Raw genomic sequence first — 27,200 nt, 5'->3', positions numbered from 1 at the left:
CTCGATCGGTAATTGCTTTGATTTGACCAAACCCATCAGACTGTCCAGCATAAGCCAGGGGCACCTCGGCAGGTTTGGAGCTCGAATAAGGATCTGCGAGGAAAGAAACCCCTCCGAACTGATCGGCACCAGCCAGGATCTGGCTACCCTTGCTCTGCCATTCACAATCCATCTTTTCTTTGGGTCCGAGTTGCACGCTTTTGTCTAGTTTCGACGTCTCGAAGAAGCACAGCTTGTCCTCGTCGGTGAAGCCAACATTTTTGCTGAGCCCGTCTTTAATTTGTCCGCCAGCATTCACATTCAGCCCGATTTCGTTCAGTTTGCCCTCTGTCCTCTGCCATTCAAACTCCGCTTTGGCAAAGTCTCTGGGGGACTCGGAGGCTGGAAAGCAGTCCGGGTTCCTGGCACTGCACAGAGGGCTGTATTCAGAGTGTGTAGGGGGCTGCTGGTTGGAGAACGACATTGTTCCTTGCTTAGCTTGCCCTGGTTTCTGCAAAGACTAACAGAGCAGAGAATGAGCCTGCCTCGCTGCGTGACATCACATCTGCTCCTGTGCGTTCATGGAAAAAAAAAATTAAATCCCCACCTCCTAGTCCCTCCCCCCCACCACCGACTGTCAAGCACACGCTGCTCTACACGATACTGTTCATGGCCAGCAAACCAGGGATATTCAACATGGAACGAGTGAACAAATGCATCTCCATCACATCTCTCACGGCTGAACTCCAAGATATAAAACAATACACACTTTATATCCATTAAACACTGTCCAATGACTGTGGACATCCAATGTGAGATAGGAGAGGAATATGGTTTCCCCTTTCAATTCCTAGAAGTCATCTTAGAGAAGAAAAAAAATGCATGGTGATTGCTTACTTTGGTTTGCAATCGACACGGCTCCATCCTGGATGAGGGTTCATTTTGAGAAAAAAAGGTTCATTTCGAGAAATAAAGGTTCATTTCGAGAAATAAAGGTTCATTTCGAGAAATAAAGGTTCATTTCGAGAAATAAAGGTTCATTTCGAGAAATAAAGGTTCATTTCGAGAAATAAAGGTTCATTTCGAGAAATAAAGGTTCATTTCGAGAAATAAAGGTTCATTTCGAGAAATAAAGGTTCATTTCGAGAAATAAAGGTTCATTTCGAGAAATAAAGGTTCATTTCGAGAAATAAAGGTTCATTTCGAGAAATAAAGGTTCATTTCGAGAAATAAAGGTTCATTTCGAGAAATAAAGGTTCATTTCGAGAAATAAAGGTTCATTTCGAGAAATAAAGGTTCATTTCGAGAAATAAAGGTTCATTTCGAGAAATAAAGGTTCATTTCGAGAAATAAAGGTTCATTTCGAGAAATAAAGGTTCATTTCGAGAAATAAAGGTTCATTTCGAGAAATAAAGGTTCATTTCGAGAAATAAAGGTTCATTTCGAGAAATAAAGGTTCATTTCGAGAATAAAGGTTCATTTCGAGAAATAAAGGTTCATTTCGAGAAATAAAGGTTCATTTCGAGAAATAAAGGTTCATTTCGAGAAATAAAGGTTCATTTCGAGAATAAGGCTCATTTCGAGAAAAAGGCTCATTTCGAGAAAAAGGCTCATTTCGAGGAAAAGGCTCATTTCGAGGAAAAGGCTCATTTCGAGGAAAAGGCTCATTTCGAGGAAAAGGCTCATTTCGAGGAAAAGGCTCATTTCGAGGAAAAGGCTCATTTCGAAGGAAAAGGTTCATTTCGAAGGAAAAGGTTCATTTCGAAGGAAAAGGTTCATTTCGAAGGAAAAGGTTCATTTCGAAGGAAAAGGTTCATTTCGAGGAAAAGGTTCATTTCGAGAAAAAAAGGTTAATTTCGAGAAAAAAAGGGTTCATTTCGAGAATAAAAGGGTTCATTTCGAGAATAAAAGGTTCATTCTGAGAATAAAAGGTTCATTCTGAGAATAAAAGGTTCATTCCGAGAAAAAGGTTCATTTCGAGAAAAAGGTTCATTTCGAGAAAAAAGGTTCATTTCGAGAAAAAAGGTTCATTTCGAGAAAAAAGGTTCATTTCGAGAAAAAAGGTTCATTTCGAGAAAAAAGGTTCCTTTAAAATTAAAGGAAATTCACAGCAATGGACCATCCATCACTCAAGCCCCACGAAAAAATAAATTAAAAAAAATCTTAAATTTTGCCACCCATAAGACCTACATGCCATAAGAGCATCAGATGACATCCTAATAAGAAAAGTAGTGTCCGAAACTATAAAATGAGAACATTTAAAATATGTAAACGCCAACTAAAATGACTTGGTTCAATTTCTCCTCTTTTTATATAAAATATACAATTGTTCTTTTATCCCCCTCCCATCTTTGGTTACATCTCCATGTTGCAGACTTTGGCCCCTTTCACACGGGCGGACCATTTTTTTTTTAGGCGGACCTGAAAGGGCGCTCCATACAAATCTATGGAGCGCCGGATGTCAGCTGACATCTGATCCAATCTACCAAAATCAGACGTATGGCAATACTAGAAAAAAATCCAAAAAAAAGGAAAACACTGCGCTAGATATAAATGTAAAATAAACACCAAAGTATGTGATAAATTTAATAGCTGCCAGTACCAAAATTTGGGACTAAAAAATTCTAAAAACATAAGTAATAAACAGTACAGCGCTCAAATAAACAAAGAAGTGAAAGGAAGATCTAAATAAATTGATCTTAAATTTATAACTGTGATATCAAATAAATACGGAGAAATATTTCTCCCAGCTACAAAAATGCCTTGTGAAAAACCAGTTTGAGTGACACAAAAACATAAAAAAAAAAAAAACAAAGTGTAAAAATAAAGTCCCACTGTATGGAATTGACAAACGAAAAAAAAAAATAAGAATAAAAAAACAGTCCTTAAAAGGGTTAGTCCGTGTTGGTGCCTAAAAGGCTAGAGCAGGGGTCTCCAAACATTCTAAACAAAGGGCCGGTTTATTGTCCTTCAGACTCTTGGAGGGCCGGACTTTGGCCAGCGGGGGTGGAAATCTTCCTGGCATCATTGTTAGTAAACATCTGGTATTAGGGGGAGGAATAGTGCCCATTGCTGGTATCATAGGAAGGAATAGTGCCCCATTGCTGGTATCATAGGAAGGAATAGTGCCCCATTGCTGGTATCATAGGAAGGAATAGTGCTCCATTAGTTGTGTCAGTGGGAGAAATGGTGCTCCATTGTCGGTATCAGATGGCAGAATAGTGTCTCATATCAGTGGGAGGAAGAGTGCCCCAAGGGCCACATAAAGGCAAGGAAAGGGCCGCATGCGGCCCTCGGGCCGCAGTTTGGAGACCACTGGGATAGAGCAACCTTCATCCACCAGGAAGACAACCAGAAGTGGTAATGAAGTCTCCTTACCCTAACTGTATGACCACCGTTACAGCGGTCTCAGCAAACGTGGGGATTTTAGGTCTCCCTCCGGACCCTCTGTGGAGTATCTGGGATGGTATCTTATCTCGAATAGTCAGAGAAAAGAAATCCAATAGGAGAAGCAGGAGAAGACGCCGCGCTCTGTGTGTGCTCCCTCGTCTGGAGAGGCTTGATGACGTCATCACGCCTCTCCAGCCGAGGAAGCATGGAGCACACACAGATAGGAGAAGCAGGAGAAGACGCCACGCTCTATTGGATTTGTTTACATTGCGATAACATCTCCATGGTCTTGTAAGTGCATATTTACTTGGCTAAATACATTTATACTTTACGCCGGTATAATGGTATGGCAATACGTCGCCATCCGTCCTGGCGGATCGGATGAGATCTGATGCAGACATGCAGTCCGTTCTCACCTTAGGCCTTGTACACACGACCGAACATGTCCGCTGTACACACGACCGAACATGCCCGCTGAAACTGGTCCGTGGACCAGTTTCCGCGGACATGTCCGACCGTGTGTAGGGCCTAGCGGACAGTTTTCCGGCCTAGCGGACAGGTTTCCAGCGGACAAAAGTTTCTTAGCATGCCAAGAAACTTGTCCTGTGGAAACCTGTCCGTCGGACATGTCCGATGGTTAGTACACCTAACCATCGGACCGAAATCCCCCGCATGCGTCGAAGTGATTCGACGCATGCGTGGAAGCATTGAACTTCCTGGTTCGCGCACGTCGCCGCCACGTCACCGCGTTTTCTGTCCACGGGGAATTTGGTCTGATGGTGTGTACACAACATCAGACCAAAAGCTCCCAGAAGACATGTCCGATGAAAACGGTCCGCGGACATGTCTGATCGTGTGTACAGGGCCATAGACAAGCAGCGGTGCTCGACAAGCCCCTCCCCACTCAGTGAGCGGAGAGGGACCCAGTGGAGAGATCTCCTGCTGAGCTGGCGGACGGCGCTGACGGATCCGCCTTGTGTGAAAGAGGCCTTCCACATACACCTCCTCACTGAGGCACTGCAAAAACGCCCAAAAACGTTAGGGTCTTAGCGATGCTTTACCAGCACATTTGGATTGCAGATGAGGCTTTGCTCGAATAACGCCCCAGTGTGAAAGGGGCCTTAAAGCGTATGAAAATTTAGTGACCACTTTTGTTACCCAATCATCGGCCACTTAAAACACTACAGCTGTGCCAATATCAAGCCCACCTCGGGCTCTATGTGACAGAAGGCAGCAGAGGGGGCGTGTCTAAAAACTGCAGCAATGGGCAGGAGGTACCCTCATCTCAAAGTTCCAGTTCATACCGGAGTGCATATTTAATCCCGACGTCCCCCCTCCTGGATATAAAGCGAGAAGGGACATGCGAGTGACAGGAGTGATTGGGACACAAATCACACATCTTGGCAGTTCACGCCAAAGTGTATTCAGTAGCGTTACGCCTGGAGGTCTGTAGATTAAAATAAATCTACATGCATCTGTTAGAATGATTTCTTAGATACCGTGTTGGTAACGTCTGCTGGAGACTGAGCCGGAAACCATGCAAGATCTGTTCATCTATATCCGACAGTTGTGCAACGTAAACCGCAAGTATTGACATCAACCACATAACCCACAGTATTACAACTCGCAATAAAGCAAAAGAGAGAAAACGATAAAAAAAAAAAAAAAAACACAGCTGAAAAAACAATCGCCCATGAAAGGTTCTTGGCTGGGTACGTCTTGTTATGGGGTGACCCACATGTAACTGTGCTCTGTCACCCTTTAACCACTTCCCGACCGCCGCATGTAGATATACGTCGGCAGAATGGCACGGACAGGCACATCAACATACCTGTACGTGCCTGCCTAGACGTGGGTCTGATCGGGACCCCCCCCCCCCCCCCCCCCCCGGTACATGCGGCGGTCGGGTTCCCTCGGAGAGCGATCCGGGACGACGGCGCGGCTATTTGTTTATAGCCGCTCCGTCGCGATCGCTCCCCGGAGCTGAAGAACGGGGAGAGCCGTATGTAAACACGGCTTCCCCGTGCTTCACTGTGGCGGCGCATCGATCGTGTGATCCCTTTTATAGGGGAGACTCGATAGATGATGTCATTCCTACAGCCACACCCCCCTACAGTTGTAAACACACACTAGGTGAACCCTAACTCCTACAGCGCCCCCCTGTGGTTAACTCCCAAACTGCAACTGTCATTTTCACAATAAACAATGCAATTTAAATCCATTTTTTGCTGTGAAAATGCCAATGGTCCCAAAAATTTGTCAAAATTGTCCGAAGTGTCCGCCATAATGTCGCAGTCACGAAAGAAATTGCTGATCGCCGCCATTAGTAGTAAAAAAAAAAAAAACAATAAAAATGCAATAAAACTATCCCCTATTTTGTAAACGCTATAAATTTTGCGCAAACCAACCGATAAACGCTTATTGCGATTTTTTTTTTACCAAAAATAGGTAGAAGAATACGTATCGGCCTAAACTGAGGAAAAAAATGTTTTTATATATATTTTTGGGGGATATTTATTATAGCAAAAAGTAAAAAATATTGCATTTTTTTCAAAATTGTCGCTCTATTTTTGTTTAGAGCGCAAAAAATAAAAACCGCAGAGGTCACCAAAAAAAAAGCTCTATTTGTGGGGAAAAAAGGACGCCAATTTTGTTTGGGAGCCACGTCGCACGACCGCGCAATTGTCTGTTAAAGCGACGCAGTGCCGAATTGTAAAAAACCCTTGGGTCATGTAGCAGCATATTGGTCCGGTCCTTAAGTGGTTAACAGGGCCGCCGCCCCCGGTGGAGGCAATCTTCTGATGAACAGCACACCTTAGCAAATTGTCATCCAGCCCCGGGGGCGATTTTATATACCAACCTTCATAAAATAGCGCTGTAATACTTGGAGCAAAGCGGTTTATTTTCACCCGATTGCTCCGTCTGAGGGAATTCTTTATAGGGCAGATGAATGTCCCTCTCACAGCAGTAAATAATGTTCAATCATAACCATCCTGCCATCTCATCTACAAAAACACACGTCTCGTGTGGCCCCCCGGGCTGAGAACAGACCTACTTAGCAAAGGCCCCTGAAGTGACAGACTGCCATCACACTGCCTGACCATTGGCCAACTAGAGCTATTTATGGAACGTGTAACATCGGATTAACGTTATCTGGGCACCGTTGGAGAAAAGCCAGTGCGGAATCCATGAAGGGACTGGGGGCCACAGGCTGCGACCAACACATCTTCCGTAACAAAGCTGTGCCGTTTCCTTCCTAAAAGGTAATTCAAGTAAAACTAACAGAAGGACATTTACTTGGCTCTCTACCAAAATTGCCATTTTCATAAAATCCCGCCCCCTTCCCCAATACACTGCGGCCTCTTCCAGCCACTTCCTGTCTACATGCGCGCTCTCCAGTGTTGGCGGCACAATGTCAGAGTGTGTTGGCATGACTGCTTTTAAGCACTTCCAGACCGCCGCACGTTTATGTACGTCGGCAAAATGGCACGTACAGGCACATTGGCGTACCTGTACGTCCCTGCCTAGACGTGGGTCCGATCGGGAACCCCTCCGCTGCGTGCGGCGGGCGGCTTACCTCGGGGAGCGATCCGTGACGACGGCGCGGCTATTCGTTTATAGCCGCTCCGTCGCGATCGCTACCCGGAGCTGAAGAACGGGGAGAGCCGTATGTAAACACGGCTTCCCCGTGCTTCACTGTGGCGGCGTATCGATCGAGTGATCCCTTTTATAGGGAGACTCGATCGATGATGTCAGTCCTACAGCCACACCCCCCTACAGTTGTAAACACACACTAGGTGAACCCTAACTCCTACAGCGCCCCCTGTGGTTAACTCCCAAACTGCAACTGTCATTTTCACAATAAACAATGCAATTTAAATGCATTTTTTGCTGTGAAAATGACAATGGTCCCAAAAATGTCCCAAAAATGTGTCAAAATTGTCCGCCATAATGTCGCAGTCACGAAAAAAAATCACTGATCGCCGCCATTAGTAGTAAAAAAAAAAAAAAATAATAAAACTATCCCATATTTTGTAAACGCTATAAATTTTGCGCAAACCAATCGATAAACGCTTATTGCGTTTTTTTTACCAAAATTAGGTAGAAGAATATGTATCGGCCTAAACTGAGGAAAACACATTTTTTTATATATCTTTTTGGGGGATATTTATTATAGCAAAAAGTAAAAAATATTGCATTTTTTTCAAAATTGTTGCTCTATTTTTGTTTATAGCGCAAAAAATAAAAACCGCAGAGGTGATCAAATACCACCAAAAGAAAGCTCTATTTGTGGGGAAAAAAGGACGCCAATTTTATTTGGGAGCCACGTCGCACGACCGCGCAATTGTCTGTTAAAACGACGCAGTGCAGAATTGTAAAAACCCCTTGGGTCATTTAGCAGCATATTGGTCCGGTCCTTAAGTGGTTAATATCCATCAGATACCCATAAGACAGGGTGACAACGCTGGGGAACAATTGGGAAACAGAGGGTTGTCTCCCCATAACAGGAACTACTTGAACAAAAAAAAAAAAAGGGGGACCTTCAATGGCAGGATCACCAGGTATTTGTTGAACTCTGCATGGTTGAAATTACAATATAAGAGCCCAATGCTGGCCACACACTATACAGCGGAACCTTGGATTACGAGCATAATCCGTTCCAGGAGAATGCTTGTAATCCAAAGCACTCGCATATCAAAGCGAGTTTCCCCATAGAAGTCAATGGAAACAAAAAAAAAATTTATTCAACATTGACTTCTATGGCATGCAATACCGCATGCGGCCAGAGATGGGGGGCACGCCAGAGAGCCTCAGAAATACTCAGATCGTTTGGCAGCCCTCAGAAACAATCGGGAATAGAGTGTTTGAGTATTTCCAAATGGCTCCGATTGTCTCCGGCGCCCCCGAACCTCTGGCCAAATGCGGTACAGCACACCGCAGAGGCTTGAATCCTGCTCGTGTCGGGATTTAAAAAGAAAAAAAATATTGCTGGTATTGCGAAACACGTTACTCGCAATGCGAGGTTCCACTGTCTATAATAATAATCTGCCGAAATTCGGTCAGACAGTTCATTCGTTTTTCGGCCAGTTAACCACTTAAGCCCCGGACCAATATGCTGGCTAAAGACCCAAGGTGTTTTTACAGTTCGGGACTGCGTCGCTTTAACAGACAATTGCGCGGTCGTGCGACGTGGCTCCCAAACAAAATTGGCGTCCTTTTTCCCCCACAAATAGAGCTTTCTTTTGGTGGTATTTGATCACATCTGCGGTTTTTAGTTTTTGCGCTATAAACAAAAATAAAGCGACAATTTTGAAAAAAATGCAATATTTTTTACTTTTTGCTATAATAAATATCCCCCAAAAACATATATAATTTTTCCCCCCCCCCCCCTCAGTTTAGGCCGATACGTAATCTTCTACATATTTTTGGTAAAAAAAAAAAAAAAATAAAAAAAATAAAAAAAAAAAATCGCAATAATCGTTTATCGGTTGGTTTGCGCAAAATTTATAGCGTTTACAAAATAGGGGATAGTTTTATTGCATTTTTATTTTTTTTACTACTAATGGCGGCGATCAGCGATTTTTTTCGTGACTGCGACATTATGGCGGACACTTCGGACAATTTTGACACATTTTTTAAATTTAAATTGCATTGTTTATTGTGAAAATGACAGTTGCAGTTTGGGAGTTAACCACAGGGGGCGCTGTAGGAGTTAGGGTTCACTGTGTGAGTGTTTAAAACTGTAGGGGGGTGTGGCTGTAGGTGTGACGTCATCGATCGTGTCTCCCCTATAAAGGGGATGACGCGATCGATACGCCGCAGTGAAGCACGGGGAAGCCGTGTTTACACATGGCTCTCCCCGTTCTTCAGCTCCTGGGTACAAGTACAGGACGTATATATACGTGCTTGTGCCCAGCCGTGCCATTCTGCCGACGTATATGCGCAGGAGGCGGTCCTTAAGTGGTTAATGGGCACAAATAGGTTGGGACGTTTGAGCTGGGGAGGGGGGGGGGGGGGGGGGGACGGACAAGATTGGAAATTTTCTGCCAAACGAACGATAAATTGAAAGGTTAATGTGTTTACCGTCCAAACGGTTTGCACTAGGTATATGTGAAAAAACATAAAAAAAAAAAAAAAATATTAATTTATGTCCATTGAACAATTTAATCGGTCATTACATGGTGTTTAACCACTTCCTGCCTGGTCAATAGTGAATTGACGTCCGGGAAGTGGTTTCGTTATCCTGACTGGACGTCCTGCAGGGTAACAGCCGCCGCACGCCTGGGGGGGGGGGGGGGCGCGCATCGCGGCGATGCAGTGTGACACACAGGCTCTTTACCACGTGATCAGCCGTGTCCAATCACGGCTGATCAAAATGTAAACAGGAAGAGCCGCTGATCGGCTTTTCCTCACTCACATCCGACAGACGCGAGTAGAGGAAAGCCGATCGGCTGCTCTCCTGACAGGGGGGGGTATGTGCTGATAGTTTATCAGCGCAGCCCCCCCTCGGATCACTGCACAGGACCACCAGGGATGGGCATCCACACTGGACCACCAGGTATGCCCCCTAGACCACCAGGGAATGACAATCTGTGCCAAGGCAGCTGCCAATCAATGCCCAGGCAGCTGCCAACCAGTGCCCACCAGGGATACCCATCAGCAAGGTTTGACAAATTTGCTTGGAATCTAGGAGCCAGCTAAAAAAGTTAGGAGCCAGAAAACGCGCCCCCTCCCGACGAGCTCCCGCGCGCAGAAGCGAACACATACGTGAGCAGCGAGCACCCGCATATGTAAACGGTGTTCAAACCACACATGTGGGGTATCGCCGCGATTGGTAGAGCGAGAGCAATAATTCTAGCCCTAGACCTCCTCTGTAACTCAAAACATGCAACCTGTAGATTTTTTTAAACGTCGCCTATGAAGATTTTAAAGGGTAAAAGTTTGTCGGCATTCCACGAGCGGACGCAATTTTGAAGCGTGACATGTTGGGTATGAATTTACTCGGCGTAACATTATCTTTCATAATATAAAAAAAAAAAAAAAATGGGGATAACTTTACTGTTTTCTTATTTTTTTATTTAAAAAAGTGTAATTTTTTCCCAAAAAAGTGCGCTTGTAAGACCGCTGTGCAAATACGGTGTGACAGAAAGTATTGCAACGATCGCCATTTTATTCTCTAGGGTGTTAGGATAAAAAATATATATAATGTTTGGGGGTTCTAATTAGAGGGAAGAAGATGGCACTGAAAAATAGTGAAAAATTACATTAGAATTGCTGTTTAACTTGTAATGCTCAACTTGTAATACCAACGGCCACCACCAGATGGCGCCAGCTCACACATCTGGTGGTAATAACTTGTAATACCAACGGCTCACCACCAGATGGTCCCCCTTCCAAGCCAAGTCGCCAGGACCCCATTTCTAGTCGCCATGGCGACCTGGCGACCGGGATTTGTCGAGCCCTGCCCATCAGTGTTGCATATAAGCGACGCATGCCAGTGCCCATTGGTGCCCAGCAGTTCCACCTATCAGTGCCACCCATAAGTACCCACCATTGCAGCCTTTCAGTGCCCATTAGTGTCGCCTATCAGTGCCAATCAGTGCCCCCCCCCCATGAGTGCCCATCAGTGCTGCATATAAATGCCACCCAACAGTGCTGCCTATCAGTGCCCAATGTCAGTGCCACCTCATCAGTGCCACCTCATCAGTGCCCAGTGAAGGAGAAAACTTATTTTCAAAATTTTATAACGCACGCTCGTCCCCTCCTGCTGGTTTGTAACTGCTGAGAGCACAAGCCACTGAAAAAGTTATTCACGACTTCAATGTCTGAGAAAGGGTTAAATGCATGGATTCGGCTTTAATGAGCATTTAACCCTTGCAGTTAAAGGGGGTGTACTTTTTTTTTTTTAACAAAAATAACACATTCAGCTATAGGTGCTCCTCATCCGAAACCTACACCTCTGAACCAACATGGCGCCCTTCAGCACTGTATAACTACAGGCAGGTATCCGGATTACAAAGATAAATAGGACAAGCTCGTATCGGCGGTCCCCAGTAACCACTTCCATTTTTTGTTTTCTCCGACACACTAGGTTTCCTTCTTCGCAAACATTCAAGCATTTCGACCGCATAAAATGATGTTTATAGGTTGTATCCCCCCAGGTCTTTCTCCATTCTACCACATACATTGCCAAACAGAGAAAGGTCAAGGCCATCCACGGTCAGCTCAATACAGATTGAAACATTGCGATGCATCCAAGTTGCTTCTCTTCCCAACAATGACCCCTTTTGTCTTATCACACCCCCACCATTTGTATCCCTGAACCCAACGAACGCCATGTTCTCCTCCTCAGACCCTTCTATCCTGGGAATACAGATCGACTCCAGCAGTGCGAGGGGTTAACCAGCAGAGCTGGCGGAATGGCGGAGCGGGATTGGGATAGGATGCTATTTATAATCTGCTATTTTTTCCCCCCCTCATTTAACGCCGTCGCTCCATTCGCTATATCTCACACACACGGTGTCATCCTATTTAGAAACTCTTGCTGGTTTCCAAGGCAACCCCCCTAAAAATCTGGGTAATGAGAGGGACTGGTGGCAGTACGATAAATTCTTACTTTCCGATCATTAGTGACGGCACAGATCACTTCAGTGCAAGGTCTCCGGGGACAGAGTATGGTGTCCATACATAGAGAACAATGGCGGTGAATGTGACGGTACATGGCCAATAAAAAAGGGACATAAATCATCCAACAACCCCACAAGTGTCACCGCTATGTCCCAGGCTTTTGTGCTGCACAGCAAGTGCATAAAGACCCATCAAACCATTACCAGCCAGGCTTTATACCCCTCAGGCAGCGCAAACCCTCACCAGCCAGGCTTTATACCCCTTGGGGGTGCGCAAACCATTACCAGCCAGGCTTTACACCCCTCGGAGTGCAAACCATTACCAGCTAGGCTTTATACCCCTCAGGGAGCGCAAACCCTCACCAGCCAGGCTTTATACCCCTCAGGGGGCGCAAACCCTCACCAGCCAGGCTTTATACCCCTCAGGGAGCGCAAACCCTCACCAGCCAGGCTTTATACCCCTCAGGGGGCGCAAACCCTCACCAGCCAGGCTTTATACCCCTCAGGGGGCGCAAACCATTACCGGCCAGGCTTTATGCCCCTCAGGGAGTGCAAACCATTACCAGCCAGGCTTTATACCCCTTGGGGGTGCGCAAACCATTACCAGCCAGACTTTACACCCCTCAGGGAGTGCAAACCATTACCAGCCAGGGCTTTATACCCCTCAGGGAGCGCAAACCCTCACCAGCCAGGCTTTATACCCCTCAGGGGGCGCAAACCATTACCGGCCAGGCTTTATACCCCTCAGGGAGCGCAAATCATTACCGGCCAGGCTTTATACCCCTCAGGCAGCGCAAACCATTACCAGCTAAACTTTATACCCCTTGGGGGGCGCAAACCATTACCAGCTAGGCTTTATGCCCCTTGGGGGGCGTAAACCATTACCAGCTAGGCTTTATACCCCTTGGGGGGCGCAAACCATTACCAGCTAGGCTTTATACCCCTTGGGGGGCGCAAACCATTACCAGCCAGGCTTTAAACCCCTCAGGGGAGCGCAAACCATTACCGGCCAGGCTTTATACCCCTCAGGGAGCGCAAATCATTACCGGCCAGGCTTTATACCCCTCAGGCAGCGCAAACCATTACCAGCTAAACTTTATACCCCTTGGGGGCGCAAACCATTACCAGCTAGGCTTTATGCCCCTTGGGGGGCGTAAACCATTACCAGCTAGGCTTTATACCCCTTGGGGGGCGCAAACCATTACCAGCTAGGCTTTATACCCCTTGGGGGGCGCAAACCATTACCAGCCAGGCTTTAAACCCCTCAGGGGAGCGCAAACCATTACCGGCCAGGCTTTATACCCCTCAGGGAGAGCAAACCATTACCAGCTAGGCTTTATACCCCTTGGGGAGTGCAAACCCTCACCAGCTAGGCTTTATACCCCTTGGGGAGAGCAAACCATTACCAGCCAGGCCTTATAACCCTTGGGGAGTGCAAACCATTACCAGCCAGGCTTTATACCCCTCAGGGAGCGCAAACCATTACCATCTAGGCTGTATACCCCCTCAGGGAGCGCAAACCATCACCGGCCAGGCTTTATACCCCTCAGGGAGCGCAGACCATTACAAACCATTACCAGCTAGGCTTTATAACACTCAGGGATTGCAAACCATTACCAGCCAAGGCTTTATACCCCTTGGGGTGCGCAAACCATTACCGGGCAGGCTTTATACCCCTTGGGGTGCGCAAACCATTACCGGGCAGGCTTTATACCACTTGGGGAGCGCAAACAATTACCAGCTAGGCTTATACCCCTCAGGAAGTGCAAACCATCAAAAGCCAGGCTTTATACCCCCAGGAGTGCAAACCATTACCAGCTAGGCTTTATACCCCCAGGAGTGCAAACCATCACCAGCCAGGCTTTATACCCCTTGGGGTGCGCAAACCATTACCAGCCAGGGCTTTATACCCCCAGGAGTGCAAACCCTCACCAGCCAGGCTTTATACCCCCGGGGAGCGCAAACCCTCACCAGCCAGGCATTATACCCCCAGGAGTGCAAACCCTCACCAGCCAGGCTTTATACCCCTGGGAGCGCAAACCATTACCAGCCAAGACTTTATACCCCCAGGAGTGCAAACCATTACCGGGCAGGCTTTATACCCCCAGAAGTGCAAACCATTACCAGCCAAGCCTTTATACCCCCAGGAGTGCAAACCATTACCAGCCAAGACTTTATACCCCCAGGAGTGCAAACCATTACCAGCCAAGACTTTATACCCCCAGGAGTGCAAACCATTACCAGCCAAAACTTTATACCCCCCGGGAGCACAAACCAACAGCCAGGCTTTATACCCCTTTATACACAATTAAAAATGGATACATTTTAAGTATTTTATTACAATGTTAAAAACACGTTCCATCCATATCAAGAGTCGTATGTATATATGCCTCTGAATAAAACAAACACTACCACTCAACATATTTCGCTTTTTGGAGCTTCTTCAGGAGATTCAGGTGCAATTTATTAAATGCTATAAAGACAGGAATGAAGACTCATGTTGGTGGTTTAACAGAAAAAACAATAGCAATCAAATTATTGGCATATGGCAAGTATGCGTTGGCAGGTGGGCAAGTATAATCTCTCCCCACATCTACACCCTTTGATGCTTGCCAACAATGTTAATTTATATATATTTTTGATTATATGCATACTTACCATATGCCAATAAATTTGATTGATAGTTTTTTTTTCTGTTAAACCACCAACATGAGTCTTCATTGTCTATAGCATTTAATACACCACACCTGAACTTCCTGAAGAAGCTCCAAAAAGCGAAACATGTTGAGTGGTAGGGTTTGTATATATGCCTCTGAATAGAACATACGACTCTTGATATGGATCGGACATTTTTCTTTTATCATTGCAATAAAATATTTAAAAAATTGTATCCATTTGTAATTGTTTTACACTTTTTCTACTGAAAACACCTTTAAGGTCCAGAGGTTTGTTACCCCTTCTCCCTTTTTGCTCTATCTATTGGGATGTGGTGTTTTATCTGACCTCTCTGCCTCACTCTGTATAATTTGTTTTCTGTGTCCCTTTAGAGCAGTGGTTCTCAACTCCTGTCCTCAGGACCCACTAACAGGTCAAATTTTAAGTATTACCTTGGGGGAGATGCAGACTAGAATACTGCAATCACTGAGCAGCAAATGATATCACCTGTGATGTATTTAAGTTATCTTGCAAACCTGGCCTGATAGTGGGTCCTGAGGACAGGAGTTGAGAACTATCGTTAACCACTTGAGAGCCGCGCTATAGACGAAAGACTTCCACAGCACGGCTCTCAAGTGCCGGGTGGACGTCCTTTTATGTGCATTACCCACACGCGCTGCTGGGGGTGCGCAGCAGGTAAACACTGTGCCCGGCGCATCGCTGAGATGCGTGTGCCTGGCAGCCGCGATGTCCGCCAGGTACCCGCGATCGGCAGTGACGTGGAGCTCTGTGTGTAAACACAGAGCTCCACGTCCTGTCAGGGAGAGAGGAGACCGATCTGTGTCCCTTGTACATAGGAACACAGATCGGTCACCTCCCCCAGTCAGTCCCCTTCCACACACAGTTAGAACACACCCAGGATACACATTTAACCCCTTCCTCACCCCTAGTGTTAACCCCTTCCCTGCCATTCACATTTATACAGTAATCAGTGCATTTTTATAGCACTGGTCGCTGTATAAATGTGAATGGTCCCAAAATTGTGTCAAAAGCGTCCGATATGTCAGCCGCAATATAGCAGGCCTGACCAAAAAAAAAAAACGCAGATCGCCGCCATTACTAGTAAAAAATAAATCTATCCCCTATTTTGTAGGCGCTATAACTTTTGCGCAAACCAATCAATATACGCTTATTGCAATTTTTTTAACAAAAATATGTAGAAGAATACGTATCAGCCTAAACCGAGGAAAACAATATATATATATATATATATATATATATATATATATATATATATATATATATATATATATATATATATATATATATATATATATATATATATATATATATATATATATATATATATAAAATTGGGATATTATAACAAAAGGTAAAAAAGTGTTTTTTTCTAAATTTTCTGTCTTTGTTTATAGCGCAAAAAATAAAAATCGCAGAGTTGATCAAATACCACCAAAAGAAAGCTCTATTTGTGGGGGAAAAAATGATAAAAATAATTTGGGTACAGTGTTGTATGACCGCGCAATTACCATTCAAAATGCGTCAGCGCTGAAAGCTGAAAATTGGTCTGGGCACGAAGGGGGTTTAAGTGCCCAGAAATTAAGTGGTTAAAGCGGGAGTTCACCCATAAAAAAAATGTTTACCCTTAGATTCCTGCTCATTTTGTCTAGGGGAATCTGCTAGTTTTAAAATCGAAGCTGTACTTACCGTTGTAGAGAGCGATCTTCTCTGCCGCTTTCGGGTATGGTCTTCGGGACTGGGCGTTCCCACAGGCTTCCGAGGGTCGCATCCATCGCGTCACGAGTAGCCGAAAGAAGCCGAACGTCGGCGCCGCTCTATACGGCGCCTGCGCACCGACGTTCGGCTACTTTCGGAAAATCGTGACGCGATAGATGCGACCGTCGGAAGCCTGTCAATCAAGAAGGAACGCCCAGTGCCGAAGACCATACCCGGAAGCGGCGGAGAAGATGTATCTCTAAAACGGTAAGTACTGCTTTGTTTTTAAAAAAACTAGCCGATTCCCCTTCACAAAATGAGCATGAATCTAATCTTAAACATTTTTGGAGGGGGAACTACCGCTTTAAGAGAGATTTTGTTCAATTCTCGTCTTGGTGACCACTCCTCTCCAACATAACGGGAAAACTAAAAACAAAAACAAACGTCTCCATTGTTCATTTTCCTTGCTACCTGTGGCGTGAATGGAAGGGGGAATTTCCCCTAAACATACATCGGTCGGTAGCAACAAACACCGATCTGCTTCTCCCTTCTTCCCCAAAACGATGAGGCAGTTTTAGATCTTTCCTATAAAGTTTAGCAGTGAACTTTCTATAAACAGTTCAGTAAATAATGTATAAGAATTAGTTCTTTGTGACCGAGTTGCCTAATCAGCTGGCCGCGAAGCAAAACCGGCTCAGCACATTTCTCCCCAAAAAATCCCCACCAATTCTGCAACATCTGAAACGGGACTGGTCTGTTCACATTAATTACACCGTCTAACCTTTATTCAAAGCCTTCGAGCGTTCTTCCTTCAGTTGAAGGGGGAGGGAAGAGTTAGATGTTTTAAAAAAAAAACGCCACTTCTCAAACCAGCGCGGGGTACGGAAAGTCACATTTATAAAATGTCACTGGACAAAAAAAAAAAAAAAAAGTGATTATTTTCATTTTCTTCAGTTCCTTTGCCATAGCCCTCTGAGAAGATTCAGAAGACTTTACCGCCAGGGGCTGCCGTAGAGGAAGAGACATGAACGAAGTACGTGTCTCAGGAAAATAACTATGCAAAACCGAATTAAAATGCAGGCCAGTATACGAATGTGCCAGGGGCTGGCATTGGCTTCTAACAGAAATGGAAGAGCTTTGCAACCGAATATCTAAATATAGACACGGGATGATGGAGGATGGCGAAGAAGAAAAACGCCAAGCTAGAATCAAAGTCTGGTTTACAAGGGCATAGCCGACAAGTGCCCCAAGGTATAAAAGAGGATTGCATAAAAAGGCTTTGTATGAGAAGGGCAAACTGCACCACTATGAAGCGGATAAGGTTGGACGCAGACTAGAACACCAAGCTGAAACCAGCAACTAGGCTCCCGAATCTTTGATTTTTCTCCAAGAAACCCGATACTGCGGTAGACCAGGCTGGTTCCTCAGCAAGCCTGTTGCAGTTTTGGGAGGGCACTGGACTGTGGAGAGGTCTGGTTCTGCCACAGAGTGCTCCCACTAGGGTGGCGGGCTAGGCTCTTCCAGGTGCGGTGGGCAGAACCCCCCTAATTGGTCCCAAGGGAATCTCAGCATGGGATAACGTTGGGCACACTGAGCCAACGGTAGGCTCGGCTGCTCTTATGGATTTTTGATGACCCCTCGAGACCACGCCTCCATACAGACTATCTGTGCATATGAGGCACCCATTTATTTTCAGATATATGGCATCTGGAGGAACTTTTGAGTGCATCCCTGTGGAAATCTTTAGACTGAAAAAGGTCTTTCTGATGGCTTGATGTATTGGTTCCATAGTTTACCATCTTAAGCGAGGCCCTTTCTATACTATGGCCTTCAGATTGAGTATTGAAATATTTTGATGCATGGCTCCATTATTTCGACAACGTTGTGTGCTTTTTTTCCTATTATACCTTCATGTTTTGAAGTGATCCGGTCTCATGTGTATTACCTGTTCAAGCTCCTGAAGAAGCTCATTTTGGAGCGAAACATGTAGAGCGATTCAATACTGCAAACAGGTCTTCTATCTTTGAAGTTCAACAACTATAATATTTATCGGATGGTTTTTATTTATGGTTATCAAATGAAATTAATTTTTTTATTTTTCTATATTACATTTGTGTTATTTCACTTTATTAGCACCGTTTAAAAGTCCCAAGGGTTTTTTGGTACCCTTTTCCTCCCTCTTTACATTGTTTCTCTTTACAAGGGATGAGGTGCTTAGATTTGAGGGTCTGTATTCCACAAAATTGTTTCATGGGACACGGGAAACTTACAAGGCAAATCCATGGCACAACCCCATTGGATGAAAGGGGGGGGGGGACACATACTCAGACCCTACTGATCTGTAATCAAGGTCCTAGGGAGACTCCTAACATAAATCTGTTGATCTGAGTTACAACCTACGATTTATACGGTAAACAAATGTTACAATCTTGTTCTTCATGTTCTCATTTGTTCTGTAACTGAAAGCAGACGACCAGAATGTTATTATAGGTCATCCTTTACCTGTTAATCATCAATAAACATATAGAAAGTAAAAAAAAGGCTTCGTCAACCAGAACCAAATTCCTCCTTTTCCCCCTCCAACATAGAGTGTTCTATAAAATATTTTCAAATCAGACATGCCTTGTACAACTTCACAGGATGCTCAATCCTTCTTGGGCACCACCAATAGTGATATCAAGGAAGTTTCCGCAATATACTGGACGTTGAAGAAACCAGATCAATTCAAAAAAAAAAAAGCAAACAATGGAAACCTGGGAACTCCACCTCGACGACTCCTTTTCCCTACCAAACTGGCACTTTGATATCTCTAGACCTCTCAAATTATCTAGGTGTATCTCCTATCGAGAATCTGTTCAAAAATGGTATATAAAATGGTATGTCACCCCAGAAAGGTTAGCTTGGATATTACCTGAACATTCTACTCTATTGCTTGAGGAAATGTGGCTTAGTTGGAACAATAGTGCATGCGTGGTTGATCTGCCCACTCAGACTTTTGGAACTTCTTTTCTTTTGATATCCACGATCACGGAAATTGTATCCGCGTCGGATCCCAAAATTGGCTTTTAGAAATAGGCATAGATGTCCTAGATGACGTCAGGTCGACGAAACCGGTCGAGCGATCCGATAGAACGCCACACACTTCCGTTTTTTACATGCAAATGATATGCTCTGCTAAACCCACTTAATTGTGAGAACCCATTTGACTATTTAATAAAAGTTGGAAAGTTTTAAATGTTATACTATCTGGGACCCTTTTTCTTCTTCTCCATATGGGATAATCACTGGGAGCACCTCCAGGATCACAGTAGGACGTTATTGCCAGAGTGCTGCACAGTGGCATACACTGAATGCTGTAGACCCCAAGAAGGGGGCAAAAATCCGGTGAGTACTATCAGTACCAACAGTACTATCTAATGCAAATCTGCCACTTCATGTTTCTTTCCCACTACTTTGGTATCCTGAATTTTCCTCAGACATGTCAACTCCACCCCGTTGAGGATTCACTATGAGACCTTTGCCAAGTTTTTTTGTACCGGATACTTTCTATTCCATTCCAGTTCTTTGCTCTTACCTTCCCGCTTAAGGCAAAACTTCTTTCTTAGTTTTGAGTGGAGAGGTATTAGAACCCCTGTCAGTTCTTATGGCCGTCTCTGCCCCCATAAGGGAGATTCACCCTCTACGTTTGTCCCGTTTACCATTATAAGTCAAAGTAAAAGAAAATCCCAAATTTTGGGTCGTCCCCAGAAAAGTAATGCCGCGTACACACGATCGAAAATTCCAACAATAGAACCGTGGATTTTTTCCCCAATTTTGGCTCAAACTTGTGTTGCATACACACAAAATTCCGACCGTCGAGAGCGCGGCGACGTACAAATCAATGCTTTTGAGCATGCATGTTTTTTTGCGCGTCAAAATTGCACACAGACTATCTGAATCGGAAGTGAGGGGAAATCTCTGCAATGGAACACAGATTGAAAAAAAAAAAAAATAATAATCTGACACCCTTACTGTGAGCAAGACCTTGTCCTCAAACATTAGTACTTATCCTCACCCAATGCATTTTTGGCTACATGGGCAAAAATTCCTATAGACACTTCAAAATGGTGTTGAAAGCCAAGAGCCAAGGCCTTTTTAGCCTTAAAGTGATTGTAAAAGCAGAAGGTGCATGCTTTACATTAAGATTAAAAAAATTTGTGTATAGAAGCCTCCCAATACTTACCTGAGCCCCATATCTATCCAGCGATGTCCACGAGTCCATCAGCCACCCAGGACATTCCCTCCTGATTGGCTGAGACACAACACAAGTGCCATTGGCTACCATTGCTGTCAGTGAGCCAATCAAGAGAGGGGCAGGGCTGAACCGCAGCGCCGGTGACTTGTCGTTAACTTTCCCCTATCGACATGGTTCCAGTAAGGACTGCGCAGGCGCAATCCTTGCCGACGGAAATCTCCGAACCTCGGCCAGCATCCAGGCGCATTCCTTAACATCCCCGTGGATTGGAGGATGTTAAAAAAAGAGCCAGGAGGACGCGAGGCCGACAGGCCACTTTTCTCAAATTCCACGTCGCCCTGAATGCCGGCCGAGGTTCGGAGATTTCCGTTGACAAGGATTGCGCCTGCGCAGTCCTTACAGGAACCATCTCGTTAGCCGGAACCATATCGGCAGATCAGGGTCTGAATGGATAGACAGAGCTGCAGGTTGGCTCAGGTGCCCTTATAGCAAGCTGCTTGCTGTGGGGGTACTCGACAAGAGGTAGGGGCCAGGAACAGTGAAGTGGGGACCCGAGAAGAAAGGATCTGGGCTGCTCTGTGCAAATTCACAGGAGCAGGCAAGCATAACTTTTTTTTTTAGATATAGAACAAAGGGGGACTTCAACAAATCACTTTAAGGCTGCATTCACACCTGAGCGTTTTGTCGCCTGAAGCGCGACGCTCAAATACGCTAGAGGGGAAAAAATACATTATGCCCTATGGAGATGGTTCACATCTGCACGCCAATACGCCTGAAGCTCAAACAAGTTCCGGACCCTTTTTTGTCACGCGTATCGGGCGGTTTGGGCGTATTTGAGCATTTCCAATTTCCCATAGAAAGTAATGGAAACGCTCGATTCAAGTGACTAGCGCGACAACGAGCGTTTGCTACGGGCGTTTCGACGCTTTAATCAATAGAACTTTTCACCCAGGCAGAAGATTAAAAATATCTACCAACATAGCAACAAGTGATGAAAAGATGATCTTTTTTTATTGGCTACAATAAAAACCGTCGAAGTACAAAAACGTCGGACGACGCTGTATGCAAACGCGCAAATAAGCATGAATACGCGCGACAAAACGCCGGAAAAAAACGCCCGACCGACGCTCAGGTGTGAATGCAGCCTAAGGGAAGATGAAGGTTGCAGTGGGATGCCCAACAAGGCCGTAGGTGAGAGTTACTCACAATCACAAACCTATGACCATATAGCGCAAATTTACTACAATTTACTAGAATCTGCTAAAAAAAGAATATTAAAAAGGAATTCCCAAGATTACTTCAGGACCAAGGTCAAGATCAAATTCCCATGCAGGGTAAGAATTGTAAACACTGCAAATCAATAGAAAAATTGTCAACCAAAGCAAGCTATTAGTAGGCAAACCATGCAAACCACAAGTTGGTTTCCAACTTCCTAAACCATTGCGCAACAGAAGTTTGTTGAAGGTAGCTGTACAACCAGCTGCGCTACCGACATCCTGAACAGAACACACAACTAGATATACACATTTAAAAAAATATATATATAATAAAATAATAATAAACTTGGAAATTGACTACAAAAAAATATACAAAATCTGATTTTGCAAGATTATTTTTTTTTTTTATCTACTTCAAGTGAAGGATTGCCAACTGGATCAATAATATTAGAATTGTGCAACACACAAGCAGTATTACTGTCAGAAAAAGCCAAAAACGCCATGCCACCGCAGTGATGAAGCCATGCTCGGCTGCCCATAACTCCACTCATTAGGAAGAACACACCTTTTTCTGGTCTCTGCTCGTTTATTCTGGTGTCCTTTGATGACCTAGGCTTTTCCACCTCCGTGCTAGAAGATCTAGGTGCTGGAGCAACACCTCGAGACTTTGTTGGCCTCATGTACCCTTTAATAGCTTCAGGTGCTTTTGCCTTCTCTTCTGTCTTGGCACTTTTTAGTTGCGCTCTCTCTAAAGATGGTTCCTTCTTCGGAGCAGAAACTGCGGTCTTTAGTCTTGTTTTGGAAGCCTCTGTGGCCTCACCATTCAAATGTTTATGAGCAGGAGGTGCCATTTCAACAGGAACTGCTTGTATAGCATCCTCAGCCAGTGGGGCACCCTGGACTTGGGGTTCTTTAAGAGGCAGCACACCCTGGACTTGGGGTTCTTTAAGAGGCAGCTCTGCTTTGTCTCCATGCAGTTTGGTCTTTCTGGTGGCAATTTGTTTTTTTTCCATCTGAGTTATACCTGAATCAACCTGCTTGGACTCTTCTACATAACTAGATGCTTGCTTTTGAAGTGGCACTTCAGCGGCAATATCAGAGGTGGCACACTCTGCCACCTTTAATGTGTCAACACTGGAAGCGTGCAAGAGTGAAGCTTGCAGTTGTACAACTTCTCCTTGAACATGATCACCCTCAGGAAATCCCGGAGCAGCTTCCACTGAACAAACAGCCTCATCGTACTGGCTGGTAGACTGGACCTTTTCAAGTACATTATCGGCCCCTGGACTTCTGGCCTTTATTTTTTTTAACGAGTCGGCTTGACGCAATAATCCAGATTCAGTAGCCGACTTGAGCTCTTTATCATCTTTAGAAAATTTACACGTTGGAGTCTCAACCTTTAAAATCTCTTCAACTGACGACTGAGGCTCTGAACATACCATGAGCCCTTTGTCATCTTTAGCGGTTTTGCTTGTCAGAGCTTCATCCTTTGACAAATCCTGAACTGATGTATGGGAGACAGAATCTACCCTAACCTCTGGGCCTTCTTTATCTCCATCTGTCAGAGCGACAACCTTTGACAACGCTTGTACTGTTAACCCTGAAAGACCCCTGGATTTGTCGTCATCTTTGGCAACATGTGTTGGAGTCTTATTCTTTTTCAAAGAATGAGAGGACTTGGAGACTGGATCTATCATGGACACTTTGGGATCTCTAGCTACTTCACTTGGAGTGTCACTCTTTGACAACTCTTGAACTGTTAACCCTGAATGAACCCTGGATTCTTTGTTATCTTTAGTAACACGTGTTGGTCTCTCATTCTTTGAGAAACTCATAGAGGATGACTTGGAGACTGGATCTACCATAGACTCTTTGGTATCTCTAGCTACTTCACTTTGAGTGTCAGCCTTCGACAAGTCTTGAACCAATGACTGGACCACTGTATCTATCCTGGACTCCAAGTCTATTTTGGGGGCTCCTGGAATAACTTGTTTGGGCTTCACTTTTTCCTCAAATGCGGGGACATCTGAGGTTAGTGTTAGGATATCGTTAGTCAGCTGGTCTAATAAATCAAAATCTTGGGACCCTAGCTGAAGTTCTTTTAAGTCTTTGTTTTGAGAACCCTCCGAGATATACAGAAGACTGGCACTGCCCTTTTCTAGCAGAGGAACCGGTGGTTCTTTCAGCTTTGCACCTTGATCCAAAAGCAAAAGCTCCGGACATATGCCCACAACCGATACTGGTGCCACCTCAACATTAGTAAGAAGACCATTGTCTTGTGAATCAGTTAACACAGGACTATCCTTTTTTTCTGAACTGTGCGGTCGCTTTAAAGATCCACGTTCTACTTTTTTAGTGGTTACAGTGTTGGGCTCTTTGGACTTGTAGCTTGGCTCTGTATTATCGGAACCACATTTTTCATCTTCCACCCCTTTATCACCTAAATCAGCTGCCAGGAAAGCTGCGCTGTTAGTTTTAGCTTTAACTTTGCCTCTCTTGTTTTTGGTTTGTCTGTCATTCCCATCACTCTGGCCCTTTCTAGATGCAACTGGCTGGTCCCTTGGCACAACAGGGTTTGCTAGATTATCAATCTCTGAACCACCCTTATGTTCTGGTAAGAGACCTTTAATGTCCTTCATTTTACATTTATCTTCTGGAGTGGACTGACCCACATCTGGTTCTACAGTTCTTAATGTTAAAGTTAGCTCAGGTTCTTTGACTTCTGAAAATGCACCAGGAGTCTCTTGTCCACCTACTATGCTTATGGTGTTCAAGAGAACAGGTGAGGCCTGCTTGGCTTCACCTAGGTCAAATTTAAGTCCTTGAACAATGTCAGGGGTGTCTGCAATATCTAGAGCATTCACCACCAATAGGGACTGACCCACAACTGGTTCTGCAGTACCTAATGGTAATGCTAGCTCAGGTTCTTTGACTTCTGAAGATACACCAAGAGTCTTTTGGTTATCTACTATGCTTACAGTGCTCTCCAAAACAACAGGTAAGGCCTGCATGGGATCACCTATGTCAAAGTTAGGTGCATGAACAATTTTAAGGATGTCTGCAACATCTAGAGTATTCACCACCAATGGGGAGTGACCCACATCTGGTTCTGCAGTTCCCAACATTAATGCTAGCTCAGGTTTTTTTATTTCTGAAGATACACCAAGAGTCTTTTGGTTATCTACTATGCTTACATTGCTGTCCAACACCACAGGGGAGGCCTGCCTGGCGTCACCCAGGTCAAAGTTGGGTACATGAACAAGGTCAGGGGCGTCTGCAACATCTAGAGTACTCGCCACCATTAGGAGCGCCTTGTCTATTTTAGTTTTTTCCTCTTTTGCCCCAGAACCCAATAAACTGCCGTCTACATTTTTATCTCCCAAATGTTGACCAGTACCAGGTGGTTCTGCACGGTCAGAGCTCTTGCTACTTTGACCTTGCTTATGTTTTGGTCTGTGATTAGATACCTTTTGTTTAGTAAATGGTTTCTCCTCTCCTGGCACTTCAGCAGGGAGTGGCTGCTCTTTCCTGAAGGAAATCTCTTCATCTAACAGAATATCTACTGGGAAATTTTTGTGTCGTGGTTTGGAGTCAAAGACACCATATTCCGCTTGCCACTGTTTAACATCTGCAACAGGACGATCCCCCACCCTCTTGTCTCTCTTTTTTGGCTTGTCCCCTTTCATGCCAGGTGCCTGGAAGGGCCTTTCAGCCTCTAAAACAGGAAAATCAGTAACCAATTTTTCCCCTGTCCAGTAATCGCCCTCTAAAAACGACCGTTCTTTACGATATCCAGATTTTTTTTCCCCGCTGTAAGCTCTCCCGCTCTGTGCTTGTTCTCTAGGATTACTGACTGCAAATTCAGGATTGAAGTACGGACATTTAGAAACATCTGCGTCAGCTAATCCAAATATAGAATCCAGCGAGGTCTCAGGTTTCCTGTGTTCTCCAGTTTGAAACGGCTGTGGTTTGAAAAGCCTGTTATCGACCTGGTCACCAGGTGAGGTCTCAGGTGGTAATAATGGGTAGTTCTTGTTTTGCAAAGGTGGCTTTACATCATCAGGAGAGTACAAGGTCACCACATTGTCTTCAAGGTTAGCAGCATCTGCCATTCTATCAATCACAGGACTACCAAGGGGCAGAATAGCCCTTTCCTTGATACCCACAGGCTGACTTGGAACTTCCTTTGTTAAAATTGGGTCAACGAGTGTCGTTTGTTGGCTAGCATCAGCAGGCAAAGAGTCATGGGAAACCTTTGGCACCTCCTCTTCCCCAAACTCTGACTCTTTAGGATAAAAGTTTTTTCTTTGCTTAGGTTTCTTCTTCTTTCTCCTCATTGACATCTGGACCCCTTCAGGATCTCCGGCTTCCCTAGACACTTCTTGACGACTCTCCATGATATCTCGAGCTTTTTTATGCAACGCTTTGGTTCTAGAGGCCAAAGAATGGGAGGATTCCGCTGGAAGGTTTGCGTTATTGTCAGTAAAGCCAGGCTCGGGAAGGTCATCTGAAACGGGCATTAATGCAGTCTTCCCCTTGCCTGGCCCAGGTGCCCTCGTTTTAGAGGTTTGCTTTAAGGGTGCTGCAGATACAACAGGGATAGGTGAGGTTTTCCAACATTAGCCTAATTCCACGTTCTACATAACAAAATCAGATACCACACTCCATACCATCATATGCCATGAACACAATAAGAATATCTGACCAAACCAATCTGGTGTATGAAGAACAATTCACAGCCATTTACGTCATTTTGAGTCTTCAGACTAACCAGGAAACCTTAAAGATGAACTCCAGGCTGATATAAATACAAATTTAATGATGTGCTACTGAACACAGATGCATTAATGTGTTTTTTCCAAAATGAAAGTACCTGAATTTGACCGGGTATCTACTTCCTGCACAGCAGAGCTCAGACTAAGGTGGGAGGAGAAGCAGCACAAAGAGCTAATAAAGTGTGCTACAGTGCTCAATACGCAGCATTCTGATATGAGGAAAGAGAATTTACAGAGTTAGGCACTGTCACATAGGCTCTCTGATCAGGTCTGCCTGTCAGTTTTTCAGGCGGACCTGCTCTCTATTCTACCCTATGGAGCAGCGGATGTCAGCCGACATCCGCTGCTATCCGATCCTCTCAGCCAAAAGCAGACGGATGGTGACCCCATTTTCTATCCGTCAGGCATATTGGATCAGATATAAAATGGACAGATGGGCCGTTTTCATCTGATCTTCCTAGAGAGGAGAGGCTCTGACAGGTCTGTCTCTGCACAAGGAGCGGAAACTGTCCTGTCATCCACCTGATCAGTGGTGCGATGCCCCTCTCAGCAGAGCATACCGTCTGTGTGAAAGGATCCAAAGCAC

At 44.8% G+C, this 27,200-nt stretch overlaps 1 protein-coding gene across 20 annotated transcripts in view; it reads right to left on the bottom strand.

Moving 5' to 3' along the window:
• The window catches only part of MAP4 (microtubule associated protein 4), a 253,956-nt gene that overhangs the window by 63,376 nt on the left and 163,380 nt on the right, over positions 1–27,200 (bottom strand). For all 20 annotated transcript variants that reach the window (XM_040355307.1, XM_040355322.1, XM_040355319.1 and 17 more), the window contains one exon: positions 22,405–26,421. In XM_040355307.1, coding sequence (XP_040211241.1) covers positions 22,405–26,421 — 4,017 coding nt within the window. The remainder of the gene's footprint in view (positions 1–22,404; positions 26,422–27,200) is intronic.

Source organism: Rana temporaria, chromosome 5 (assembly GCF_905171775.1).
Source record: "Rana temporaria chromosome 5, aRanTem1.1, whole genome shotgun sequence".
NCBI classification, from domain to species: Eukaryota; Metazoa; Chordata; class Amphibia; order Anura; family Ranidae; genus Rana; species Rana temporaria.
Note: the sequence above shows the minus strand (reverse complement) of the source record. Positions and strands in the feature narration are given on the sequence as shown.